Here is a 23,804-nt window from a genome sequence, read left to right on the forward strand (position 1 = left end):
ATACAAGGTATAAAAGTTAAAATATCTTTTTACCTCACTTACTTTCTTCCGGCCCCCAGAAGCAAAAATTTAATCATGGATTACTTGATTACTTTTTCATCTGTGGCTGTTAGCAATTTTTGCTTACGATTGGGTGTCTTTAATAGGAGGAGAAAATAACTGATTTAGAATATGGGCCATTTTGGTATGATAGAGCAAGAATGTGGGGGTGGGGTTAGAGTATAAATGTAATTAATGATGCACTCCCCTGGGAGGCAATAGGGATGCTGCCAAGGGTCAGTTGGAAGTGCAAAGGGAATTCTCTGCTTCCTGTGCTTCATTCTGTAGTGACCATATACTCCAGATTTGCAGGATTATCTGTAATGTTTCATTATTGCTGTGAAATACTGATGTGTCCTGAAATTCTGGCATTTTTATTCTGTTTCAGTTGACTTCTCATACCTGGAAAACAGCACGAAAATTCTTAGGTGGATCATGTGATCTGGTTTAGTTTCAGGATTATTATATGCCTGACCCACTGTATTCAGAATTCAGAATGGAACCTAATGTTTGTGTGATTAAGCTATACCCATGATGAGGTTGCTTCCCAGGTTATGCTAGTGGTAAAGAATCATCTGCCTGTAGTGCAGGAGACCCAGGTTCAATCCGTGGGTCAGGAAGATCCCCTGGAGGAAGGCATGGCAACTCACTCCAGTATTCTTGCCTGGAGAATCCCACGGACAAGGGAGCCAGGTGGGCTACCCAGTCCATAAGGTAGAAAAGAGTCGGACATGGAGAGAGTTGACACAGCTGAAGAACCTGAGCACAGAACAGCACACGTGGTGGGGTTGAATGGAGATGTGGGATTGCTTGGAATCTCACCACCATTTGCAATATTCTATGAGAATCTTTTTGCAGTCCTAACAACTTTGTTCCCTACACCCTTCTCCCTGCCCCCATTGTCTATTCCTCTCCAAGCATATCAGTCCTCCCAGCATCCAACAATCGAGTATGTATGTTTTCTCTGTTTTTCTCAGACTCTGTCTACTCCATAGACCTGTATATATGTGTCTTATTATTTTATAGTATCAACTTGTATTTAATATTTTGTGCCAAAGAAAATAATGAATCTTTAACACTTAATATTAGACACCTGCCTAACTTAGGGAGCTTATCCACCTAGTGCCTGGAGAAGGAAATGGCAACCCACTCCAGTATCCTTGCCTGGAGAATCCCATGGACAGAGAAGCTTGGCGGCCTACAATCAATGGGGTTACAAGAGTCAGACACGACTTAGCGACCAAACCACCACCACCCACCTAGTGACTGTGAGTAGGGCCTGAAGTTCTTATTTAGAAACACTCCTAGTACTTACTGCTTTATTAGTTTAAGAAGGGACACACAGTTAATAACTAGTGTAGGCAGCATTCCAAAATCTAGATCACATTCCTTTATTCTTGCTGTCAATACAGGAAATTACGGTAATGTAGTGATGCTAAACTGAGCTGTAATGAATAATTAAAAGATTGATAAGAGGGAAGATTATAAACATTAAGTATTTTGAGTTCAGGAATTTTACCTGATGGGTAGTATTTATGATCCTAAAGAGATAAGTCATTTTGAAAATTGATTGGGGATGTATATAACTGGGTATTCCTGTAGTTTGAAGCGCATTTTTTTAAGTTAGGGTCTTACCTTACTTTCTCTTTCAGTTCAGTCGCTCAGTCATGTCCGACTCTTTGAGACCCCATGGACTGCATAGTTAGATATGATTAACTTTGTTGACCTAAATTGTCTGACTCAGTATTTGCCAAGACTTTTAAAATTCACTTTTTTAATAATGTTAAATAGAATGAGATACTGAGCATATTTTAATTGAAATATTTTAAGTTCAACCAGAAAAACTACTCTGTTATTAGCAGTTACAGAGATAAGGCAGATTAATTTGATCACTTGACTTGTTGGATCTCAGTTCCCTGACCAGGGATTGAACTTAGGCAATGGCTGTGGAGTCCACCAGGGAATTCCCTGTTTTAATTTTGAATAATTCTCAATCCATGTCTTCAGCTATATTTGGAAAGATAGCATGATATGTGATACACAGTATTCTTTAAATGAAATTCTAGTCCTCAGGATGTTTCTTTTTTTTTTTTTTTTTGTATGATAGTGGATTGCAGCAAGCTGTTTACACCCTTTCTCTTAATAGTTAGATGGTGAACACCTCAGTCTCAAAATATGTAATGATTACTAACAGATTAGTGTATTTGATAGTGCTTTTAAAAAGTTACATTGACAATTGTTGTTGTCTTTGTTATGGAAGCTTTAAAAAGTAAATAAAATTTAATGTTAATGTTTTCCATCTATTGCAGGAGTCAGAAATACCATCAGAGGAGGGATACTGTGACTTTAATAGTAGGCCAAATGAGAACTCTTATTGCTATCAACTTCTTCGACAACTAAATGAACAGAGGAAGAAAGGTATTCTTTGTGATGTCAGCATCGTGGTGAGCGGAAAAATCTTTAAAGCTCATAAGAACATCCTGGTTGCAGGCAGCCGTTTCTTTAAGACTTTATATTGCTTTTCAAACAAAGAAAGCCCTAACCAAAACAATACTACCCATTTAGATATTGCTGCAGTTCAAGGTTTTTCAGTCATCTTGGACTTCTTGTATTCTGGTAACCTGGTGCTCACAAGCCAAAATGCCATTGAAGTAATGACAGTGGCCAGCTATCTTCAAATGAGTGAAGTTGTTCAAACTTGCCGAAATTTCATTAAAGATGCCTTAAATATAAGCATTAAATCAGAAGCTCCAGAGTCTGTAGTTGTGGACTATAATAATAGAAAACCAGTTAACAGAGATGGCCTGTCTTCATCACGGGATCAAAAAATTGCCAGTTTTTGGGCAACACGAAATCTTACCAATTTGGCAAGTAACGTAAAAATTGAAAATGATGGTTGTAATGTCGACGAGGGCCAAATAGAAAACTACCAAACGAATGACAGTAGTTGGGTCCAGGATGGTTCACCTGAATTGACAGAAAATGAGTCTCAAGGCCAAACAAAAGTGTTCATTTGGAATAATATGGGCTCCCAGGGGATTCAAGAGACTGGCAAAACAAGGAGAAAAACCCAAGCTACAAAGAGATTTGTTTATAATATACCACCTAATAATGAAACAAATTTAGAAGATTGCTCGGTGATGCAGCCACCTGTTGCCTATCCAGAGGAAGATTTGTCATTCATCAAGGAAGAACCAGGTAAATACTATATTGAATATATACAGAGGTGTGTCAGTTTTTATTCTCATTTTGTTTGGATATAATCTTGTGTGTATTATTAAAGTCATGTACATAAGAAATAGTAAATTTGAGTCTTTGTAATAGAAGGGAAAAAATGACTCGGACAATCACATATCTTATATAATCTTGTATCAAATGTAAGATTTTATATATCTTAGTTTTTTCTCTACACATGTATGTTGTGGGTTTCTCAAAGGTTGTGTTAACTAATCAGGAATTTGCCCATATTTTATGGCATGTGGACTCTATGTGTAGTTCTTTGATTTTCCTGGTCTGTAGCCTCTGCTCACTTTTTGTACCCAGTGCTGGAAAAGATAAAATCTTTGGTTGTAATATGTGATTCGTTTGTCATTTCAGAACGTTTTTGAGATTTAGTTAGCATTCTTTACTCTCAATTTTTTGTAGTTAAATATTTGTCTTACAGAATTTTCCAAAAGTTAATGGGATTCTACTTTGTTTAGAACCACTCACTGTTCTGTTCTTCCCATAAATCTTACAGAAACTGGAATATTTTAAGTTTGTCTCACTGTTTCCTCATTTTCATTCTCATTTGCATTAGTTAAGTAAGAGAGGCCTCTGAGACCTTTCTCTTGACTATAAGAACCTTTACATATCACATCTTATAGTTTTTTTTTTTTTTAAATGAAGTGAGGTGGACCATTGTTGAAGAGTGAAAATAGATTTGAAACTTTAACTTAATTGTCTGTGTGTAGCTTACTTTTATTTGAAGTAGTCCAGTGGCTTTGAGGTTTTCCTTTGTGGACCCCAGATTTGACCATGTCCACCACTGTCGTATATCATTTAGTGCTTGTGTTGCCTCAGAGATCTGTAACTGTTCAGTGTCTGATTTATGTGATGGTGATCACCTGGGGATGGAGTGCTTTCTGTTTAAAAGAATCATTGTTTTTAGTTCCCAAAGGGCAGAATGCCATAATCCTGTGAAATGGTTTCCCTGGCTGTTTAGCTTTGGGTTTAGTTTTCATTGGTAGAAATCATGTGGAAATCAGTATACATGTATAATGAATACTGTTTACTGAGCTTTCCCCTCCAACTTGTCGAGTCTTTAGCAATAAAATCCCAGAGGTGGTTTCTTAAAAGTATTAATGATAGACTTAGCAGCACTTTGTTTTGGCTTAATTTTTAATGTAGAAGATATTGAGTCAGTTCTATCAATGCACTAGGTCTATCATAATTTTTGGTAGTCTAATATGCTTTTTATCTTTGATAGCTTATAAAAGATAATTCTATTATGTCATTGATGCCACCTTAATATCTGATGAACCTTGCTTAACTGAAATTTGATTATATCAGTGATGTGCTACATTCCTGCTGTTAAAACTTTAACAACTTTTTGGTGCCTCTGAATCCAACTTCATTCAGTGGCAGAAAATCCTATAAGAGCTAGAACATGATATGATACAGAGCTAGAAGATTTTTACTGTAAAGCGCCAAGCAGTAAATATTTTGGGGTTTGTTGGTTGTGAAGTCAGTTACTTAACTGTCAGTGTAGTGTGAAAGCAGTTCTAGAAAGTATGTAAACAAATGAACAGGAGTGTGTTCAGGTAAAGCTTTATTGCCAGCCCTTGGTGTAGAGCAGTGGGTCTTAATCATGGCTGCATGTTGGCATTGCTTGGGAACTTTAGCCATCATGATGCCTGACTGTCCCTGCCAGGGATTTTGGTTTATTGGTCTGGAATATGGCCTGGTAGTTAATTTTTGTCAGCTCTACAGGTGATGGTGCTGTGAGTCACTGATAGAAGAAAGAGCCCAAATTGAATCAGGTTTTGTAAATGAGTTCTGCTATTTAACTATGTTACCATAACCAAATTAAGCTAAACACTGGCCCCCAGTTTCCTCCTTCTTGGACTATGCTACTTTTATAGGGTTATTTTGAAAAATGACAAAATATAAAAACATAGCTGTCGTGGTCATCTTAGTCCCCCTTAAAAATTAAGATTTTTTTGAAATCAGTTTTCCAGTGCAGTGTTCTTTGTACCAGATTCTTGATAGGTGGTCTAATAGCCTCAGCTTGACCATTTGTTTTCATGTAGGATGAGTATGATTATAAGGAAGTTACCTTATATTGAGCTAGAATTTGCTTCTCTAATTTTGCCATTTTTAGTAGTATAATCTGAGCCTAACCTCTAATCTCTGATACCTGATAACCTTTCAGGTATTAACATTTAAAAATTTCCCCTGATGTCCCCTTCTTTTAGGCTAAGTGCTGTACCTCCCTCCCGCCTTGTGAATTCCAAACCCTTTTTACCACTTTCTTAACAGTCATAGGCAGTTTGTTGGTGCACAGAATTGACTAGAACTCTCCAGGCAGATTCTGAGCAAGAAAGAAAGAACATAGTGGGTCTGTATTTACCAAGGTCTTTCAGTTACTGAAAATAGAGGCAGGTTCCATCTTTAGGACTGCCCAGCATTAAAACCTTGGCAATTTATAAACTAGTGACCCAGTCTTTTAAAAAATTGAGGCTCATTTAAAACTTATAGAGGTCTACATTACTGGTTAAACTTTCATTTTTATTTATTGAAAAGACAGTGAAAACTTTCAGTGAAGTAATGCTTTTAAATGTTTAATTTAGAATTCTTTACCTAATCATCTGAAAAGTCACGGTGAATTATGCATTTAGTCTACAAGCAGTGCTTGACATGTTTGGATTTGTGGGTCTCTTGTAGGAACTGTGATTTCCCAGATTCTTAAGCCTACTGTTTGTAGGCTATAAATAATGTCTTCTTGCCATATACTGTTGAAGGTGGTATTTGGGTGCTTCATAAAGAAATGTAAGATACTGAGATAGGGTTTATCAGAGGTTATATTCATAATGGTATTTCTTTAAAAATCTTAGGCTAGTATACCTATTAGCTGACTCTGCTGGGATTCCCTTCAAATCATTTTTGATTTGTACATGTAAACCTAAGATTAGAAATTAAATTGTATAGTGGCAAAAAGTAACCAGTGCCTTAATTGTTTTACACAGTGTTTTCATCTATACTGTTGGAACAAGTCAGGTGTTAATCCAATTTTTTATCTACTCTGGACTCATGGAACGTGGGCTTTCTGAATCTGTATTTTTGTATTATTTATGCCAGTCACACTAGAAAGTTGCAGCCATTGTCTTCGTGTAATACATTTGTATGTATATGCATTCAATAAGATTTTGAAATTTCTGACAAGAAACAAATACAAATAAAATTTTTAGCAATAATAAAATGAGCTAGTCAAGAGTATTAATATGGTTAGCCTAATTAAGTTTTTTATTGGCTCTAAGATAATAAGCAGCCCTTCAGAATGAGGAAACAGTGGTTCTACAGGATGACAAACTTTTCTGGTACTGAATTCTGAAAGGAATTCCTCCAGTCGGGTTTTATATAATTGACATCAAGACAGTTTTCTGAAAAGCATTTTCTAGTAAATACAGCAGTAGGTTATAAAATTGATTTTTGTCTTTAATAAAAGCTGGTAAAATTTCATATAGATTGAATTTTTCATAATAATGTACAAATACTCAGATGCACAGTGGTTTTATTTGATCAAAGGATATAATTTAGAGTTTGTAAACAATCTAAAAGCTCCTTTCTCTCATCTGTACTTTTCTTTTTGTTTTGTGGCATTTGTGAATTTTTATTGATCCTTACAAGTAGAGTTGAAATCAGGTTTAAGCTTTAACGTCTTCAATTTGTGTAATTGGGTTTTGATTGAAAAGCATATAATTCAAATGTATAGAAAACAATTTTGAGAGAAGAATGCTCAAACTATATGTCTTTAAGATACCCTAATGAGTCATATTTGAAGTAGTGAATTATTACTTCTACTAAAGTTGTCTAGCAACCAGTACTTAGGCCCCTAATGTATTTTGAGTGACACTTGATACAGGGGATCCCTTCAGAGGTTCCAGAATCTTGAAATGCTTTCTTTCTTTATTTTACTTAATTTGGCTGAGTCAATCTTAGTTGTGTGGGACCCGACTAGGCATGAGGGCTCCAGAACGTGACGGGTTAGTAGCCCTGCAGCATTGGGATCTTAGTTCCCCAACCAGGGATCAAGCTGGTGTCCCCAGGTTATCTGCAAGACAAACACTTTGCTGGACCACCAGGGAAGTTCCTTGAAATGCTTTCTTAATGATCGGGGGTTTTTTGTTTGTTTGAATTTAAAATATTTTTACAGCTTTGAACACTGGCCATCTGATTTGAGACTTTTCCATATTTTGGCCATGCCATATAAAGTTACTGTATGAACTACTTAAAATGTTTAAAAACCATGGAACCTAGACTTAGTAAAGAAGATTTGGACTTGGTTCTGCCACTTAAGTTGGCTTAAGTTTATCATACAGAATGTCTCTATAATTAGAAGGAAAGAAAATTTTATAATTATGAAATCTTGAAGGCTGTAAAAATTAACCAAAGCTTTTAAAAAATCATTTTGGCAACAAAACCTGATATTCAATTGGCAGCAAAACTAGTTTGTATTTTTTGCTTCTTTCCTTAAATGTGAACATCCATATGTTTTGTTGCAGAAATAACGCTTTGATTACAGGATGCCACCCTTGGACCCTTCTGGGGGTATATCATAGTTATTACTTTTCCTAAAATCTGAAAATGTATGTATCCTACATCTTAACCCAAACGTTCCATATAGCAGGTTTATGGGCCTGGGTTTAGTTCTTTCTTAAGGGATTCCAATATGTACTGCCCTATCTTTCAGGCATCCTTTTGAGTATATTATGAAGAACGAGTTACGAGTGATTTAAGTCACTTTTCTTTAGAAACTGTTACAGTTGGGTAGTCAGTAGTTTGAAGGGCTGATGCTCATTTTGAAAAATAAATGTCCACCATTAGCTAATGGACTGTCAGTTACACTAATATGTAACACTTCAATATTTAATCTTAAAGGATGATAATAAGTAACTGTATGGTAGTAGGAATATTCTGCCATCTTTTTTTCCTTCTCCTTCATTTTCCTCTGCCTAGTGTTCCTTTCCATCCCACTCTGCCATACTTGATCCACGGGGTGGCTGCATTAGTGATTATTCTTTTCAAGTTATAAGCATTAAGGAAACAATTTGTATGGTCAGACTGAAACTGCATGTTGAAGAAGCCTTTTGTGGATCAGTTTTAATGCTTTCTACCTGCTGAGGATGTTAAGTTTTCTAAAGCCTGTTAATGTCAGCCCTTGAGAATTTTTTAAGACTGAATTTTTTATTTCTGATGTAGCCTTAATATTCTGGGGTGACCAGAAGTGTCATAACCAAATACTACTTTTCTGGGACCCCAAAATGACTTTCCACTTCATAAGAGGAAATTTGGTAGTAAAATTTTTGAGTCCACACGAAACTGAGCGAACAGGGTAAATGATATTGCTGTTAAGATTGAGAACTTGTTCACATTAGGATGGCTGTGAGGTAGAAACGTGTCAGTGTAATGTGGTAAATGTTAAAATCAGAAGTATGGCAGAGTGCAGTGGGGGAGGTTCCTGATTTCTCATTAAGAGTTGAAGGAAGCTTCACAGAGTTGGATCTTCTTTTGTGTAGGAGTTTGCCAGGAGAGGGTGCAAAGTGGCAAGAAATTGAAGGGAGTAAGTGAATAGAAAGGGGAGTGAGTAGGGATAGTGAGGTGGGGTCAATAGGTTAGGGCCAGGTTGTAATTCTCTGACATGGTAATAAATTGTGAATTTTATTTCACAGACTGTGAGCAATGAGAGGTTCTCAATTAGAGGTGCAATCTTGTTTATTTATTTGCCTTTAACATAAAAGCATTTGGAAGGTGTTATTCGTGGATTAAAGTGGAATAAGTTCTGAAGAGACCTGTTAAGGCCTGGTCATGAAAGAAATAACAACCTTGTTTGAATAGGAGCAAAGAAGAAACAGTGAAGCCTAGTCTGTCACTTGAATCATCACTGAGTTTGGGGGTAAAGGGAGACTACAGTTTGAGTCTCAGCTGCCATAGAACTGTCAAGGGTGCTTTATATAATACGTTTGCAACTGAATTTACTCATCACTGAAAAATGAAAAAAATCTTGACTGCAATGAACAAAGGGGAAAAAAATCTATAACAGTTTATGAAATAAAATTAGACTTAGTCCTCAGAAGCTGTCTTCAGAGAAATTTATTTGCTAGTATATATTTACAAGAAAACAAAAATTGAATAGATCTTATTGAGTTTTTGTAGGACGGAGCTGTCATTGTTTCTATAACCTCTATAACCTCTATTTCTGATGTGCTCTCGTATGTCATTCTTTTCAAGAATATTTGTGTTTTAAGAAAATCTGGATTAGTCTGCACCTGCCTCATGTGTGGAATTTTGAGAACCAAAAACAAGCGGTCAGGAAGACCTCCTTCCCAACATAGTTTTGTTGAGCACTTACAGGCAGGTGCTGTGCAAAGCACTGGATGCTTCGGAAGTGACGCTTGTGCCCTCTGTGGTCCAAGAGAAACCTATAACCACATGCCCCAAGATTAACCTCATTTAATGACATCATGATTTATGTTCCACTTTATAATTTGTATGTTATTTTTGTTTACTGATGTTACTTTTCATAGCAACCTTGTGAAGTAGGTAGATACTGCTATTTATTTCCTTGTGGAGAAAAAATAAAGTTATGATTGTTAAAATTTTAGGAGAAGGTAAAGGCTGAGGTTTCTACCGTGTCGTCCTTTCCATTGGTTGATAATCAGGTTTTTAAAAACCCATGAATGAGATGTCAGAGAAGAATGAAAAATGAATTCAGAGGTGGAAGTTGCTTCAAAGAGACAAAAATGTATGTAAAGGACAATGACAGCTTATAGCTAGGTACACTTAAAATTTTGGAGATTTTTTTTTTTTGAGGTGGGGTTACATTGGATCTTAATTGGTGTGTGCGATTGTAAGCAAGGATTGAACCCCAGGCCTCCTGCACTGGGAGTATGGAGTCTTAGTCTTTGGACCAGCAGGGAAATACCCAGAGATGTTTGTATTAAATAAAGAGATTAATAAAGTGAAGGCTGGTTTGCTGCAGAATGTTGATAGTTTTTTGGTTTTTTATTTTTTGTTTATTTTCTAAATTACAAAAATTTTTTTGGACGTGCCACATGGCATATGGGATCTTTGTTCCCTGACCAGAATCGAAGCTGTTTCCCTTCTTCCCTTGCATTGGAAACACAGTCTTAACCCCCGAGCCACGGGGGACGTCTAGTCCCTGTAGATAGGTTTATTTATTTTAACTTAGCAGTATCACTGAATGGTATTAGTATCACTGGAAAAGTAAGTGAGTATAATTTAAGATGGGTATACTTCTGCACTCTCTCATTTCCAGCATTGCAGTTGTACCTTTTTTAATTGCCTGCTTTCGTGCCAGGTTTGGTGCTCATGTTGTCAGGAGGCAGTGTAATACTGTTAAAGAACAGTGCAGCACTCTGCAGTAACTTTAGTTTCCTCTTAAGGTTGAGGATAAGCATATTCTTACTGCATAAATATGTAGCGAAATTTAATGTGTTGTATAGGAAGATTGCATAAAATCAGGGATGTGTGCATAAAATCAGGGGTGTATTTTTTGTTTGTTTTGTTTAGGGGGAGGATCACCTATTCACTGGCAAAAATGCATTTGAGAAGGATTTCCATGGGAAGGTCATGGATGTCGTTTATCAGGCTTTATTTTTTAATGTACTTGCTTATGTGTGGCTGCGCTGGGTCTTTGTTGCTGTGCAGGCTTCTCTCTAGTTGCAGGGAGCAGGGGCTCCTCACCCCAGTATGAGGGCGGCTTATTGCAGAGCGCTGGCTTTAGAGCACACGTCGGTAGTTACGGTGCACAGGCGTAGTTGCTTGGTGACACGTGGGATCTTCTGGACCAGGGATCAAACTCATGTTCCTTGCATTGGCAGGTGGATTCTTTACCACTGAGCCACCAGGGAGTTTATTTTTTAACCCTATGCTTTTTTGAGAAAATGATGAATACAAAGAGTTCCTGGCAAAGCAGAATATGATTTCTTACATCAAATGAAAGGTTGGTTGCCTGGTTTCTGTCTTATTCACATCAACTCAGCTGATTACAAATAAGTTTCCAGATGGTTTGAGATAAGATACAGCAGTGATAGCATATATTGATTCCTGAGTTAGGTGTGCTTTTATGAAAGCTATTGTCAACCTGGAGGAGCTCACTTGTTTTGAGATTTATTTTTGATATCAAGAACCAAGTAGTTGATGCCTTTCAAAAGGGTTTTAATATCTGTAGTATGGATATGACTTGTTCTTGTACACAGAAAGAGTTTGTTCAGTCACGAAGTTGTCCCCAACTCTTTGTGCCCCATTGGACCGCAGCACGCCAGGCCTCCCTGTCCCTCACCATCTCCCGGAGTTTGCTCAAACTTGTGTCTGTTTGAGTCAGTGATGCTATCTAACCATCTCATCCTCTGCTGCCCACTTCTCCTCTTGTCTTCAGTCTTTCGCAGCATCAGGATCTTTTCCAGTAAGTTGGCTTTTCACATCAGGTGGCCAGAGGACTGGAGCTTCAACTTCAGCATCAGTTCTTCCAATGAATATTCAGGGTTGATTTTCTTTAGGATTGACTGGTTTGATCTCCTTGCTGTTCAAGGGACCCCCAAGAGTTTTGAGAGTACCACAATCCGAAAGCATTGATTCTTAGTGTTCAGCCTTCTTTATGGTCCAACTCTCACATTCATACATAACTATTGGAAAGACCTCAGAAAGAATTTATTAGCCATCTAGTAAGGTTTTAGGTTGAGGTGAACATTCTGTATTAGTGACCATGTAGGATTAAAGATCACAAACTAAATCCTAATACTTCATAGATAGGGTAGGAGACAGGAAGTGTCCATTAAGAACTAGCTGAGGAAAGTCTTCAACAATTAACTATAGAATGTTATATAAATAGAAACACCCTATATTTACAAACCTACTTGGCAGAATTTTAAGAAATGCCCTGTACACACTTTAGAGTGACTTTTTGAAAGATACTGGGAAGAGTAACATTGTTTGAATGATTTTCAAATTTTTTTGAAGTTTTTTTAGTATTTATTTTTGGCTATTCTGGGTCTCCCTTGCTGTGTGCAGGCTTTCTCTAGTTGCGGTGAGCTGGGGCTATTCTTTCATGTGGTTTGTGGATTTCTCATTGATTGTTGAAATACATTTAACTTACAAAGGAAAGCAGAGTCATTAGATTTCAATTAATTTGTGGTTTATGGATGTTTTAGTATTATTATATACCAGAAAATTGACAAAATTATTCTTTTCTTCCCCTTATATTTTTGCTGTACCATGCAGCTTGTGGAATATTAGTTCTGTGACCAGGGATTGAACCCAGGCCATGGCAGTGAAAGGGCTGAGTTCTATCCACTGGTCTGCCAGGGAGCTCCCGAGATATGTGAAGTTAAAACTTAATAACAGGTTGCAAAGGTCAGACTATTCAAGCCAACAATTAACAGCACCTATTGAAAAAGCCTTTTAAAGTCATGCATTATGATAAATACTGGGAAAATAAAATCCTAGTTAGTATCCCTGCTATCAAGGAACAGGAAAGGATGAGTGTCTGTTTACTGTTCCTTCTTTACACATGAACTACTTGTTTATTCTCCTGACTTCCAACCCTTTTACTCTAGGGAGTAACTTCACATTCTACATTTAATGTTAGAGAAAATAAAAGCCAATAGACATGTAGTTTTTAAGTGTCTGTCCTCAAACCTCTCTGTGTATGTATACTGATTGTCTAATGCTTCTGGATCCCAGACTTTCTAAGAATCTTACAAATTTGATAATTCCTTCTCTTTGCAATATTTCTCTTTGCAGTGTCCTCTCTTTTTCTTAATGACTTCTTCCTTTCAGCATTTAAACATGTTTTAATTTTCACCTTAAAAAACCCAAACTCTTAACCTGTATCTCACTCTATCCCTTTACAGCCAGATTTTTCATTGTCTGTCTTGTGTCTCTAATTCATCTTCTGTTCATAACACAAGAGTAGACTGTAGCAGTGGGATGATGCTAGATTCACAAATTATTGTTGTTTAGTCACTAAGTCGTGAGTGACCGACTCTTTTGCTGTCCCATGAACTGTAGCCTGCCAGACTTCTCTGTCTGTGGGATTTTCCAGGCAAGAATACTGGAGTGGATTGCCATTTCCTTCTCCAGGGAATCTTCCCAACCCAGGGATCAAACCTGAATCTCCTGCATTGGCAAAATAGGAACCTGAATATTAGGAAACTTGTATTGTAAATTAAAGAATTGTGAAGATTATCCTAAAAACTGGTCAACCATTGAAGATTTTTAAGTAAAGGAGCACCATAAAACTTGTGTTTTAGGAAGATCTTTCTGGCAATGTTGTGGGAAATGAAGAAAGTATTGTATCTTGGAGCAAGGAGACCAAGAAACTGTTGAAAAGAACTGTTGAAAGAAATCCAGGAGAGTAATGATGAGTTCCTGAATTAAGGCAGTGGTAGAAAAAGATAAAATAGATTCAAGGGAAATAATTACATCTTCCTTTTACAAATGTAGGAATTAATCTTCTTTTACAAATCTAGTATTAATTGATCTTTCCAATTCTGAACCAGTGCAGAAACAGTAATATTTTATACACCTAGCACTTAGTACTAGCAGCTGCAGCTATCTTTTGGATATCAGACACCATACTTGGCTTGCGTTAACTGATTAAATTTCTGTATCAGATCTATGATACAGGTGGATGCATATGAGGCTATTGAGGCATGTGGTCATACAGATGGAGCTAGGGTACCTAATTCACCTTGGCTCTGAGGCTCATTCTAATCCAGTGTGCTGTTACTCCTGTGGCTGAAAAACATGTCTTATGTATGCTTTTCTGCCTTGTAGTGTTAAGCACATAGTAGTTACTCAGTACTTGCAAATAGCCTCTATTTAGTCTGCATAAGAAACATTTCCAAGAAGAGAGGGGTGTTTTGGGTGGTGGCTGTGGTGTGGTTATAAATAACATACTTCTATATCTCCTTTTCAGATCTGGATGGTGCTCTACTCTCAGGGCCAGATTGTGATAGGAATGTCAGTGCAAATTTATTGACTGAAGCCAGCTCTGGTCAAGAAGGAGGTGATGCTGGTAGGTACAGTAGAATTTTAGCAGGAGTACCTTTAAGAGGATTTGAAGTTTGGGAATGTGTATGTGTTTATCAAGGACCTGCAGCAGTTTCTTTTCCTTAAAGGAAAGTGTTAGGTATTAATATAAGCACTTTCAATCTGTGGCAGCTAATGTTGATTATAGAATTTAGAAGACTGGTAAATATATGAATAGGTGTTTCTTTCTCTTTGAAGGAGACATGTTAAAGCTCTTAAATATCAAAAGCAATTAAGTTAATAGATTGTGGCTTCTAGCTAGTGTATAGATGGTGTGAGAATGGTAATTATCAGAATGGTTGACTAGTGTATTTTAACTAACTTTGATGTAAAATAATAGTTTGGTTGTTGATGACTATAGGAAATACCAATTCTAAATAGTGATATTTATAACTGCTTTGTGGAAAGTGTCCTGCACAAGAAGGCAAAGAATCCATGGGTATTCCAAAGAATAATATAGGTACATTAAAAAGGGAGAAAGCTTTCTTTATAGAATGTCATGCTAATAAATATAGAAGAATGATAAAATACATTTTTTTGCAACCTCCGGGGAAGTAGTTCAAAATCATTATTAGATAGTGAGCCACTATTGCTAGGTTCATCCCGTGATGCCTTGGTGAAGGTTTGTAACAGTATATTATTCCATGGTCTCAGTATCATCTATCTTGATTATATCATTGATCCAAAAAAAGAGATATTTGCTTGGAGATAGTTGGAAAAGTGAATATGTAGTATGGTTTAAGTGATATTCCTAAAAAATTCTTGGATGTGATAAAGGCACTATAGTTTATGTAAGAGAAAGTTCTAAAAGATACTGTGTTGAGGGGTAAAGTGATGAAGCAGGCAAGTTGTTTTCAAATAGTACATAAAAGGTGTACATGTGCATCCATAGAAAGCATTTGGCAAAACTAACATTTGTTGAAGAAAGTGATAAAATTTCTATAGCTTTAGAAGTCTTTTAAGCAATTGGGACAACAGTGGTGCTCCTTACAGAAAGCTCTCAGGGGCTTTTGAATGTACAGTGTGCACGGACCAAAATTAAGCTATAATTCTGAAGAAACTGCCTTAAGGTGGTTTCTCTTAACTGTTGAAAGAAGTTATAAAAAAAAGTCTGTTTTTTTTTTTTTTTTTTAATTGGCTGCTCTGGGCCTTCTTTCCTGGGCACGGGCTTTCTCTAGCTGCTGAGAGTGGGGGCTTCTCATTTTCGTGGCTTCTCTCGTTAGGGAGCAGAGGCTCTGGGTGCATGCTGTGGTGCAGGGGCTTAGCTGCCCCGAGGCATGTGGGGTCTTCTCAGATGAGGGGTCAAACCTGTGTCCCCTGCATTGGCAGGCGGATTCTTAACCAGTGAATCACTGGGGAAGTCACTGAATGGTGTATGTCTTGGACATTAAGAAACACGGAGATGAGTACACAAGCACAGTCCTTGCTCTTAGAGCTTACTTTGTTTTGCTCTGATTTGGACAAGATCTCTGAGTCATAAAACTCACAGCTTTATTTAGAAGTGTGAAACTGAAAATTGATTAACCTTCACAGGCTACTACTCCTAACCTTCCTCCTCCTCACACACACAAATGTGGTGTCTCACTTTACCCCAAAGCAGTGTTACATTATAATTAAAATATGTAATTGTGGGTTCAGAGGACTTTCCTAACATTAAAAAACAGTAAGTGAAAGTAGTCCCGGTACAAAACAGTTTACAGTATTAGTAATGAATCACAATTTTTAAATACATTAGAGATTTTTTTGTATTGTGGATATTAATACTTTCACTTTTTCCTTAAGAGGGAAATCTTTAAATTCTTTTAATTTTTATAAAAGGCAATGTATTTGGCAAATAGATATAGAAAATTGTATTTTCTATATTTTCTATAAATTCTTAGAAAACCCATTTGGCAGGCATTCTTTTATAAAATTGTGTGTATGGGAGAAAAATTGCTAAATTCCTACACAAGTGTGCTATGCATATATCCTAGAAGGAGTGTTCAGGCAGAGGACGGAGTAAGTGCAAAGTGCAAAGGCTTTGAAGTAGTAGCCATTTTACCAACGTGGAATAACACAGAGGCTAGTGTGGTTGGAATAGAATAACCAAGGGAGTAGTTTGGAAGCAAGGGCTAGATCAGTTAAGGCTTTGTAGTATATTGGTAGTCTTTGGCTTGTACTGTGAGTAAGATTGTTAGTCTTAGCAGACTTTTTAGTTGGAGTAGTATCTGGTTCTGATTTAAAGTTTGGTTGTTTTTTTTTTTACTTTTTTAAAAATTTTTTTCATTTATTTTTATTAGTTGGAGGCTAATTACTTTACAATATTGTAGTTTAAAAAATCTGACTGCTGTGTTGAGAATGAGCTCTCTAGGAATGCACCACAGTGTGAGCTTGGAGACAAACTGATGGCTATTGAAAATAATCCGGAGGCAACAATTGATAATGAGTTAGGATAGGGTGGCAGTAGTTAATGGGGAATTCTGGATATGTTTACATTGCCAAAGGAGTACTTTCCAAATTTTTATTTAAGGATGAAGTTAGATTTTGGTAAACTCCCAAATTCATTGTTACCTTGCCCTCCAACGTGTTTGAAACAACAAACGGGTCTAATAATATAAGAATTTAACTTTCATAATTACCCTATGTTTATACTCATCATCCTTAGCCCACCTTTTCTGTACTGATAGAAGACTATCCCATCCCACAGCTGGACTTCAGGGTGGTATAAGTCTTCAGTGGGAGAAACAGCAACAAGTAAAAGGGTAGTTTCATGTAGTCTCAACATACCATTAAATGGTATTTTTACTCTACTGAATTTTTTTTTCCTGTGTTTAAATTGTATTTTAAACTTTAGTTTGTTATTTATTCTAATACCAGGATATTGTAAATTAGGATAATAAGGTATGAGGCCATCTCAGTTTTAAACTAAAATAGTTTTTAATATATCTATTTTATATTAGGCTGTTGCTCATATCATGATGCTCATAAAATAGTTTTATATCCATCTTTTTAATTCCAGTAAGAGTCATCTTAATTACCATCATTATATCAAAATCACTTTTTAATTGTATTAGGTCCTTCACATGATTTCAAGTATGGCCTGATGCCTGGCCCTTCTAGCGATTTCAAGTATGGATTGATACCAGGTACTTCAAACGATTACAAGTATGGATTGATACCAGGTGCTTCTAACGATTTCAAGTATGGATTATTGCCTGAATCTTGGCCAAAACAAGAAACTTGGGAAAATGGCAAGTATTAGTCAAAACATCTACAGAGCTCTTAATACTGTTTTTATCAATTAATTAAAAGCTTCCACATTCTGGGTTTTAAAAAACTCAGATGGTAGTAGCCATACAATAATCCCTATTCTCAGGAATAGGCAAGCTTTTGACGAGTTTTGTATAATGTATAATAATGAGTGCTTTTTTTGTTGTTTTTAATTCTCAAAGGTGAATCATCTCTAATCATGAACAAGTTAAAATGCCCTCATTGTAGCTATGTAGCCAAATACAGACGAACACTAAAAAGGCATTTGCTCATTCATACGGGAGTCAGATCATTTAGCTGTGATATTTGTGGAAAACTGTTTACTCGAAGAGAACATGTAAAAAGACATTCCCTGGTAAGTAACTTTAAGTGATCATTGAGATAAACTGTGTTTAAGGTATTTTAACACTATTACCTGCAAATTTTTGCTTTAAACAATGAATGTTATTTGTGAAACCAGTACTGAACTTCATACAGAAAGATAATAGTATATTTACGCTTTGTTAGATGGGAGGTTTAATTTGAGTGGTTCAAATGTATTATATTGTCTATACTGTCCTGACATTGGATTTTTTTTTCACCTTTTCAATTAGGTGCATAAAAAGGATAAAAAATACAAATGTATGGTGTGTAAGAAGATCTTCATGTTAGCAGCCAGTGTTGGAATAAGACATGGATCTCGGCGCTATGGTGTTTGTGTAGACTGTGCAGATAAGTCACAACCAGGAGGACAAGAAGGTGTAGATCAGGGACAGGATACAGATTTCCCTCGGGATGAAGAATATGAGGGGAATGGTGGAGGAGAAGCTGATGAAGAGCTGGTTGATGATGGAGAAGATCAGAATGATGCATCTCGATGGGATGAATCAGGAGATGTTTGTATGTCTCTTGATGACTAACTGACCTGCTCTACTCCTCAAGGATGCTGCATTTGGACATAATATGAATCAACAGTTTGGATTGTTGAACTTGAAGGCTTGCAAAATATGGTACATGCTGGATGGTAGTTACATTGCTGTGAAAACTGTAGGGTCAAAGCCTTATAGCAAAAAAAAATTTTTTTTTATATTTGCACAGGACTGTACAGCAAACAACCTTGTGGGTGAATCACATGGAGTTCACACATCTTCAGTCAGTTATCAGAGTAAAAGTATTTTTTATTTATAGGGTATACAGTAAGTATTTGGATCCTCTGAAAATATAGTACCTGTCCTTAAAAAGCTTACATTCATGTGCCACTTTAACATGAATGAAGAAAATTCGTTTATTAAGAGTACAGTGACAGCTGACCTAATTACTCTGTCCATCAAACCACTCAGGCTAGTTTGTACTAGTAGAGTTTTGTTTCTATTTTTATTTTTATTAATTTTATTTTTTTTAATACAGATTTTCAGTGAGGGGCCTTTTCAACCCCATTGGTTCTACTTTTCTGTATTTTTCACTTTATTTTGCTTCATAACTTAAACCAAGTCTCTTCTAGTCTTAGGTATTATTTCTCAATTTGTGCTGATGGGCATGTTTATAAGAACTGGAGAGGTAATTTATTGGAATGAACTAACTGACTTCCTCCATTCCCCCTTTCCTTTCTGACATGAATTTTACTACTTTACAAATGAAGAATGATGTTGCAAAGTACCATGGCGAGGTTGACAAATACCACTAAAATGATTATGATTTAAAAGTAACTTTCTTCTGCTGCTCTAATCTGATAAATGGTTACTATATGACGTTTTCTGACAAGGCATTTGGTTTTGGGTATCTGTTACTTTGGCACTACTCCTGTTTGCTTCTTTTTATTTTTGCCAGTGTACTATACCTCAGTCCTATTTCAAAAGACAGAAGTCTAATTGAAAGAAAAGTCATAGAAATAATAAGTAAAATGATTTGTTTTATAATTTATCCTCCATGTCCAGTTTGGTTAGCTTGTTATGCAATATAAGTGAAATATCAGGTTTTTATTCCTGTGCCCTTTTATCATTAAAATGAACACAAAAAGCGCGTTCTCTTTTGTTTCATACTTATGGGGTATTCAGGGTTTGAAATTATGATAGATAACTAATTTATTTTTCAATTCCTTGAAATCACTACATCTTGATATATATATATAGTCTTTTTAGTAGTCACCATGATTCAACAAATCTGAAAAAGTCTTACAAATAAAATATTACGAGGCTTTACAATTTATTATTCTGTTCACTAAATTCTTCAGGATACAAGGGATGATGTATTAAGTTGAAATCACCAGATTTATTTAGTCTGACAGATGAATTAACTGATTGACTCACAGCAGCATTTCACATAATTGATATGAATATGCACAATGTTTATCAGGAACATACTGTATATTATATAAGATTGAGGGATATCATATTTTCAGCTTTCTTTTAAATAGAAATTGAGTATATTTTCCTATTTTATATCAGGTAACTAAATTATGCTAGTCGTCTGGAAAAAGTACACTTTGACAGACATAATCCTTTTGGTGCTCTATCTGATCAAAGTTGAAAAGACTGGGTTTTTTAAGAGACAGACTTTAACTGTCTCTGATTTCAGTAGAAAGATGGTTTAACATTAGACATTGATGCTTCTGCTTGGATAAATCAAAGATAGAGTACAGTTACGTGATGAGATGCATCATTTGTCACCTATACTTCATCATAGTTTCTATAAAACTGAAAAACTGACATGAATAGTTTTGGTTTGGTTTTTGTTTAAGACTGAAGAGTACATCTTTTTCTCAGTGTTCTGGACAAATGAGTAAAATGTAATTCTCGTGGGGTCCAAAGTAGACGTTAGTTGGGCAAAGATACTATGAATGGAAAAGTATTTTAAACGTAAAATGTTCTGCTTTGTGAATATGTAAGTATAGTATAAAGATTTCTTTCATCCCATTTATCCCTCTCCTTTAAAATAAACCATAGTTTACAATTGGTAGATCTGTCTATATATAAATATATATTAAAGAGAAAAGATATATATCTGAAAATCACCTAAATCTGCTTTATTAGACTACAGTTCACTTATTGCATAGAAACTGGACTTGGCTTTACATTCTTAATGTACTTTTACTTTTCCTTAAGATATGAACTTACTCTCTTTAAACTGAATTTTCTTTACTACTTAAATTGTTTATGTATATCTGGTAAATTATGACCAAATTTTTGTTAGATTGCATACAGTAAATTGAAAATACACACTTGGTACACTACGGATTGTTGTGCTTTTGTTTTGGTTTTAGTTGGAAACAAGGTTTGATGTAGATGGCTTGTTACTGTTAATTTAAAATATTCTATAATTATTGTCCATTACCTTCTGTGTTGTGTTGTGACAGATTTGGCTATATTTTTAGTCAACTGAAATAATGATACTTTAAGAATTTGATTTTAGAAAGGTAATCCAAAGGAAAAATGTTTATACTCTTGAATATATTAGCCTCAGCCTATATAAAAATTTCTTCTTTTAAAGTAAACATTTTACCAGAAACAGAATTGACAGATTTTTCTACTTGCTGACTGCCTAACTTATTTTGTTTCGTGATCTTGAAGGGACTGCCTTTTCCCTTCTAGGTCTTTTTTAAAAAAAATAGTTTAGTACTAAGGTATACTACTGGATGTTTCTATTTTTTTAAGTATATTCTTTTTCTGACTTACAGTACAATTTCAGGAAGTTGATAGATACTAAGAACTCATGATTGGTCTCAGAGAAGTAACAGTGGAATACTCATAATTTTGTCTGTGGTGCCCTGGCGGAATTATGTGTTACACACTTGCTGAATTTTTCTCTTGTAACTTATATTTTAAATGAAAAATATTTTAGATCTTTTATTTAATGAAGGGGGAGAGTATAAACTGTTTATTTCCTATTCATTTTGTAGTAACAGACCCTCTCATATAAATCAAGAAATCATGTATTATTTCTTAGGAGTTTCAGAGGCAGTTACTGCCATACAGCCCCTGCTTTTTCATTGTTATTGGCCCTTATTTTTCACATTCACTAGATATTTTGCTAAATTTCAGCACCCTCGCAATTAAGAGCTAAAAAAGAAAAGCATTATAAGGGAAAGCAGAACAGTAATGAATAGTTTTGAAATTTGGGGGAAAGCATGAGCTGGTTTTTTGGTAGAGCCATCCTGCTGAAGAAGAGATGAAGAAGTCTATTCATATATGTAAAGCACTTAGAACACTGCCAGGTGCATAATAGTGACATGACACATCTTAGTTGTTTAAATAATACATGGGAACCAAGGGGGAAAGGGGTGGAGGAATAGAGAACGGGAATGAAAAAATTGGGACTTAGAAATTTGTATTAATACAATGTTTTATAAAAGGCCTGAAGATGACTAGTATAATATTGGGGAAAGTCTGATGGAAGAAGGGTCTTAAAAACCATAAAATTTAAAACCAGTAAGCTTTATTTACATTTTTAGGGTGTTGTCAGCATAGGATGAAAGTTATTTTTCTGAATAATTCCAAAAGCTAGCTTTTTTTTAGTGCCTGCACATGCCATTGCGCTTTACCTTATCAAATCCCCTATAAGTAGGTGCTATTGTCTCCATTTTATAGACAAGGAAAGGCTCCATGAAATTGCCTAATTGAACTAATGTAACAGTCACTACAAGGTAGAGCTGGGTTTTGACCAGGTCTGATTCTGAAGCCCATGCTCTTTTTAGGGGGCTCTCTTGCCCCTACTTTTGTAGGATTTTAGCTCTTTAAAGTGGTCTGTCTATGGAGACATATTTTCCGTATAAAACAGCTATGTTAGGAATTTGAGTGTCTGTCTAATCCCTCCTCCCCCAAATGTCCTTAACTACTCTTGCCTCTTAATACAGCAATTGTTATACCACATGACTGTAAACAAGATACCTTTCAGTGTAGCCCGTGCTATTAATTGGCTGTAGCATTTTCATTTTAAAAGGATGATTTGTAACTGAAGAATTAGACATGAATCCCAGTTTTTGTGCCGTTCAGTCACCCAGATCCTTAAACTTAACTATGGTACATAATATACATGCTTAGAACTAACAGGTATTTTTTCTTAGTCACTTTAGGATTTTAAATGGAAACCTTTTTTTTCCCTGCTGTATCCCTACTTTCAAGTGAAGTTGAGCCATTCAAGGTATTTAGTTTAAAATGTTTTAGGGATAAGCACATTTTAAAAGATCTTTTGTAGCCCTGAATTTTATGACATTGGGTACTTAAAATTTGTGGAGTATGCTGCCTATTAAGAACAAAGTTGGATTAAGGAGAGGGTTGGTTGAGGCCATTATGAGATGGGAGAATCAGCATTTTAAAAACACTGTAAACAAAAGAACACTTTCTGCCTGCTGTTTGTAAAAGCTCTTTGGGAAGATCTTTTACGAAGACCAATTTTTAATGTAATTTACCTACCTAGTATAAGTGTCCTAAGACATGTATGTAAACTTCCACAATGTTTTTTGTTTTTTTTTTTTTGTCTGTGTATTTAGAAAATACACAAGAATCTTTATCAAACCTAAAAATATAAACTTGTGAGCACTGAACTGCTTCTGGCTTTGTGAATTTTGTTGACTCATATTTAATCCAGATTGCTTTTAACGATAATAATTTAGACTAACTGGGTATGGGAACTCCTTTATAAACTTTAGCTTATGTATAATTCAGATTCCTTTGTATTGTAGAATATTAAGGTTTATTTATCTCTTTTTATGTGAAGTGCATAAAAGACTCAAACTACCTCCTAGTAGTAATTCTTGGAGAGCTGCTTTAATGAATAGAAAGCAGTGATTTATAATTAGCATATCATTTGTCTTTTATCTTCATTACTTTGGAATTCTCTCCAGGTTGTAGAAAACATTGAAATATTTTCCCTGAAAGTACATACTTTGCTTCACTTATATTTATTGCATATATAGCAGATTAGTGGGTTAACAACTTTGAAGTCTTTGAAACTTTAATAATTCAGAAAAGAACATTTTTTTGTGTGGTGATGGTGTTAAAGTAATAGAACAAAGGAAATCATAGAATGACTGGATACCCAGACTTTTAATTATTAAATGACAGTTTTGATTTAGTTTGGAAAGTGAAGAGGGGATGCCCATATTGCATACAATTCCTAGTGTCTTTTAAAGTTCTAAAAGAACTCTCATGTGGCAGTAAGAAACATTCTAATGGTTTGTGTAGATAATCTCTGTGGTTCCAAGGGGTTAAGATTGGGACAAAAGATGA

General features: G+C 35.6%; 1 protein-coding gene across 1 annotated transcript in view; it reads left to right on the top strand.

Annotated features, from left to right (window-relative positions):
• The window catches only part of ZBTB10 (zinc finger and BTB domain containing 10), a 31,894-nt gene extending 8,775 nt beyond the window's left edge, over nucleotides 1-23,119 (top strand). The window contains exons 2-6 of the mRNA XM_043483485.1: nucleotides 2,349-3,237; nucleotides 14,240-14,338; nucleotides 17,406-17,582; nucleotides 17,784-17,956; nucleotides 18,195-23,119. Of these exons, the coding sequence (XP_043339420.1) occupies nucleotides 2,349-3,237; nucleotides 14,240-14,338; nucleotides 17,406-17,582; nucleotides 17,784-17,956; nucleotides 18,195-18,500 (1,644 nt within the window). The 3' untranslated portion in view covers nucleotides 18,501-23,119. The remainder of the gene's footprint in view (nucleotides 1-2,348; nucleotides 3,238-14,239; nucleotides 14,339-17,405; nucleotides 17,583-17,783; nucleotides 17,957-18,194) is intronic.
• The last annotated feature ends 685 nt before the right edge of the window (nucleotides 23,120-23,804 follow it).

Source organism: Cervus canadensis, chromosome 12, assembly GCF_019320065.1.
Source record: "Cervus canadensis isolate Bull #8, Minnesota chromosome 12, ASM1932006v1, whole genome shotgun sequence".
In the NCBI taxonomy this organism is placed as follows: Eukaryota; Metazoa; Chordata; class Mammalia; order Artiodactyla; family Cervidae; genus Cervus; species Cervus canadensis.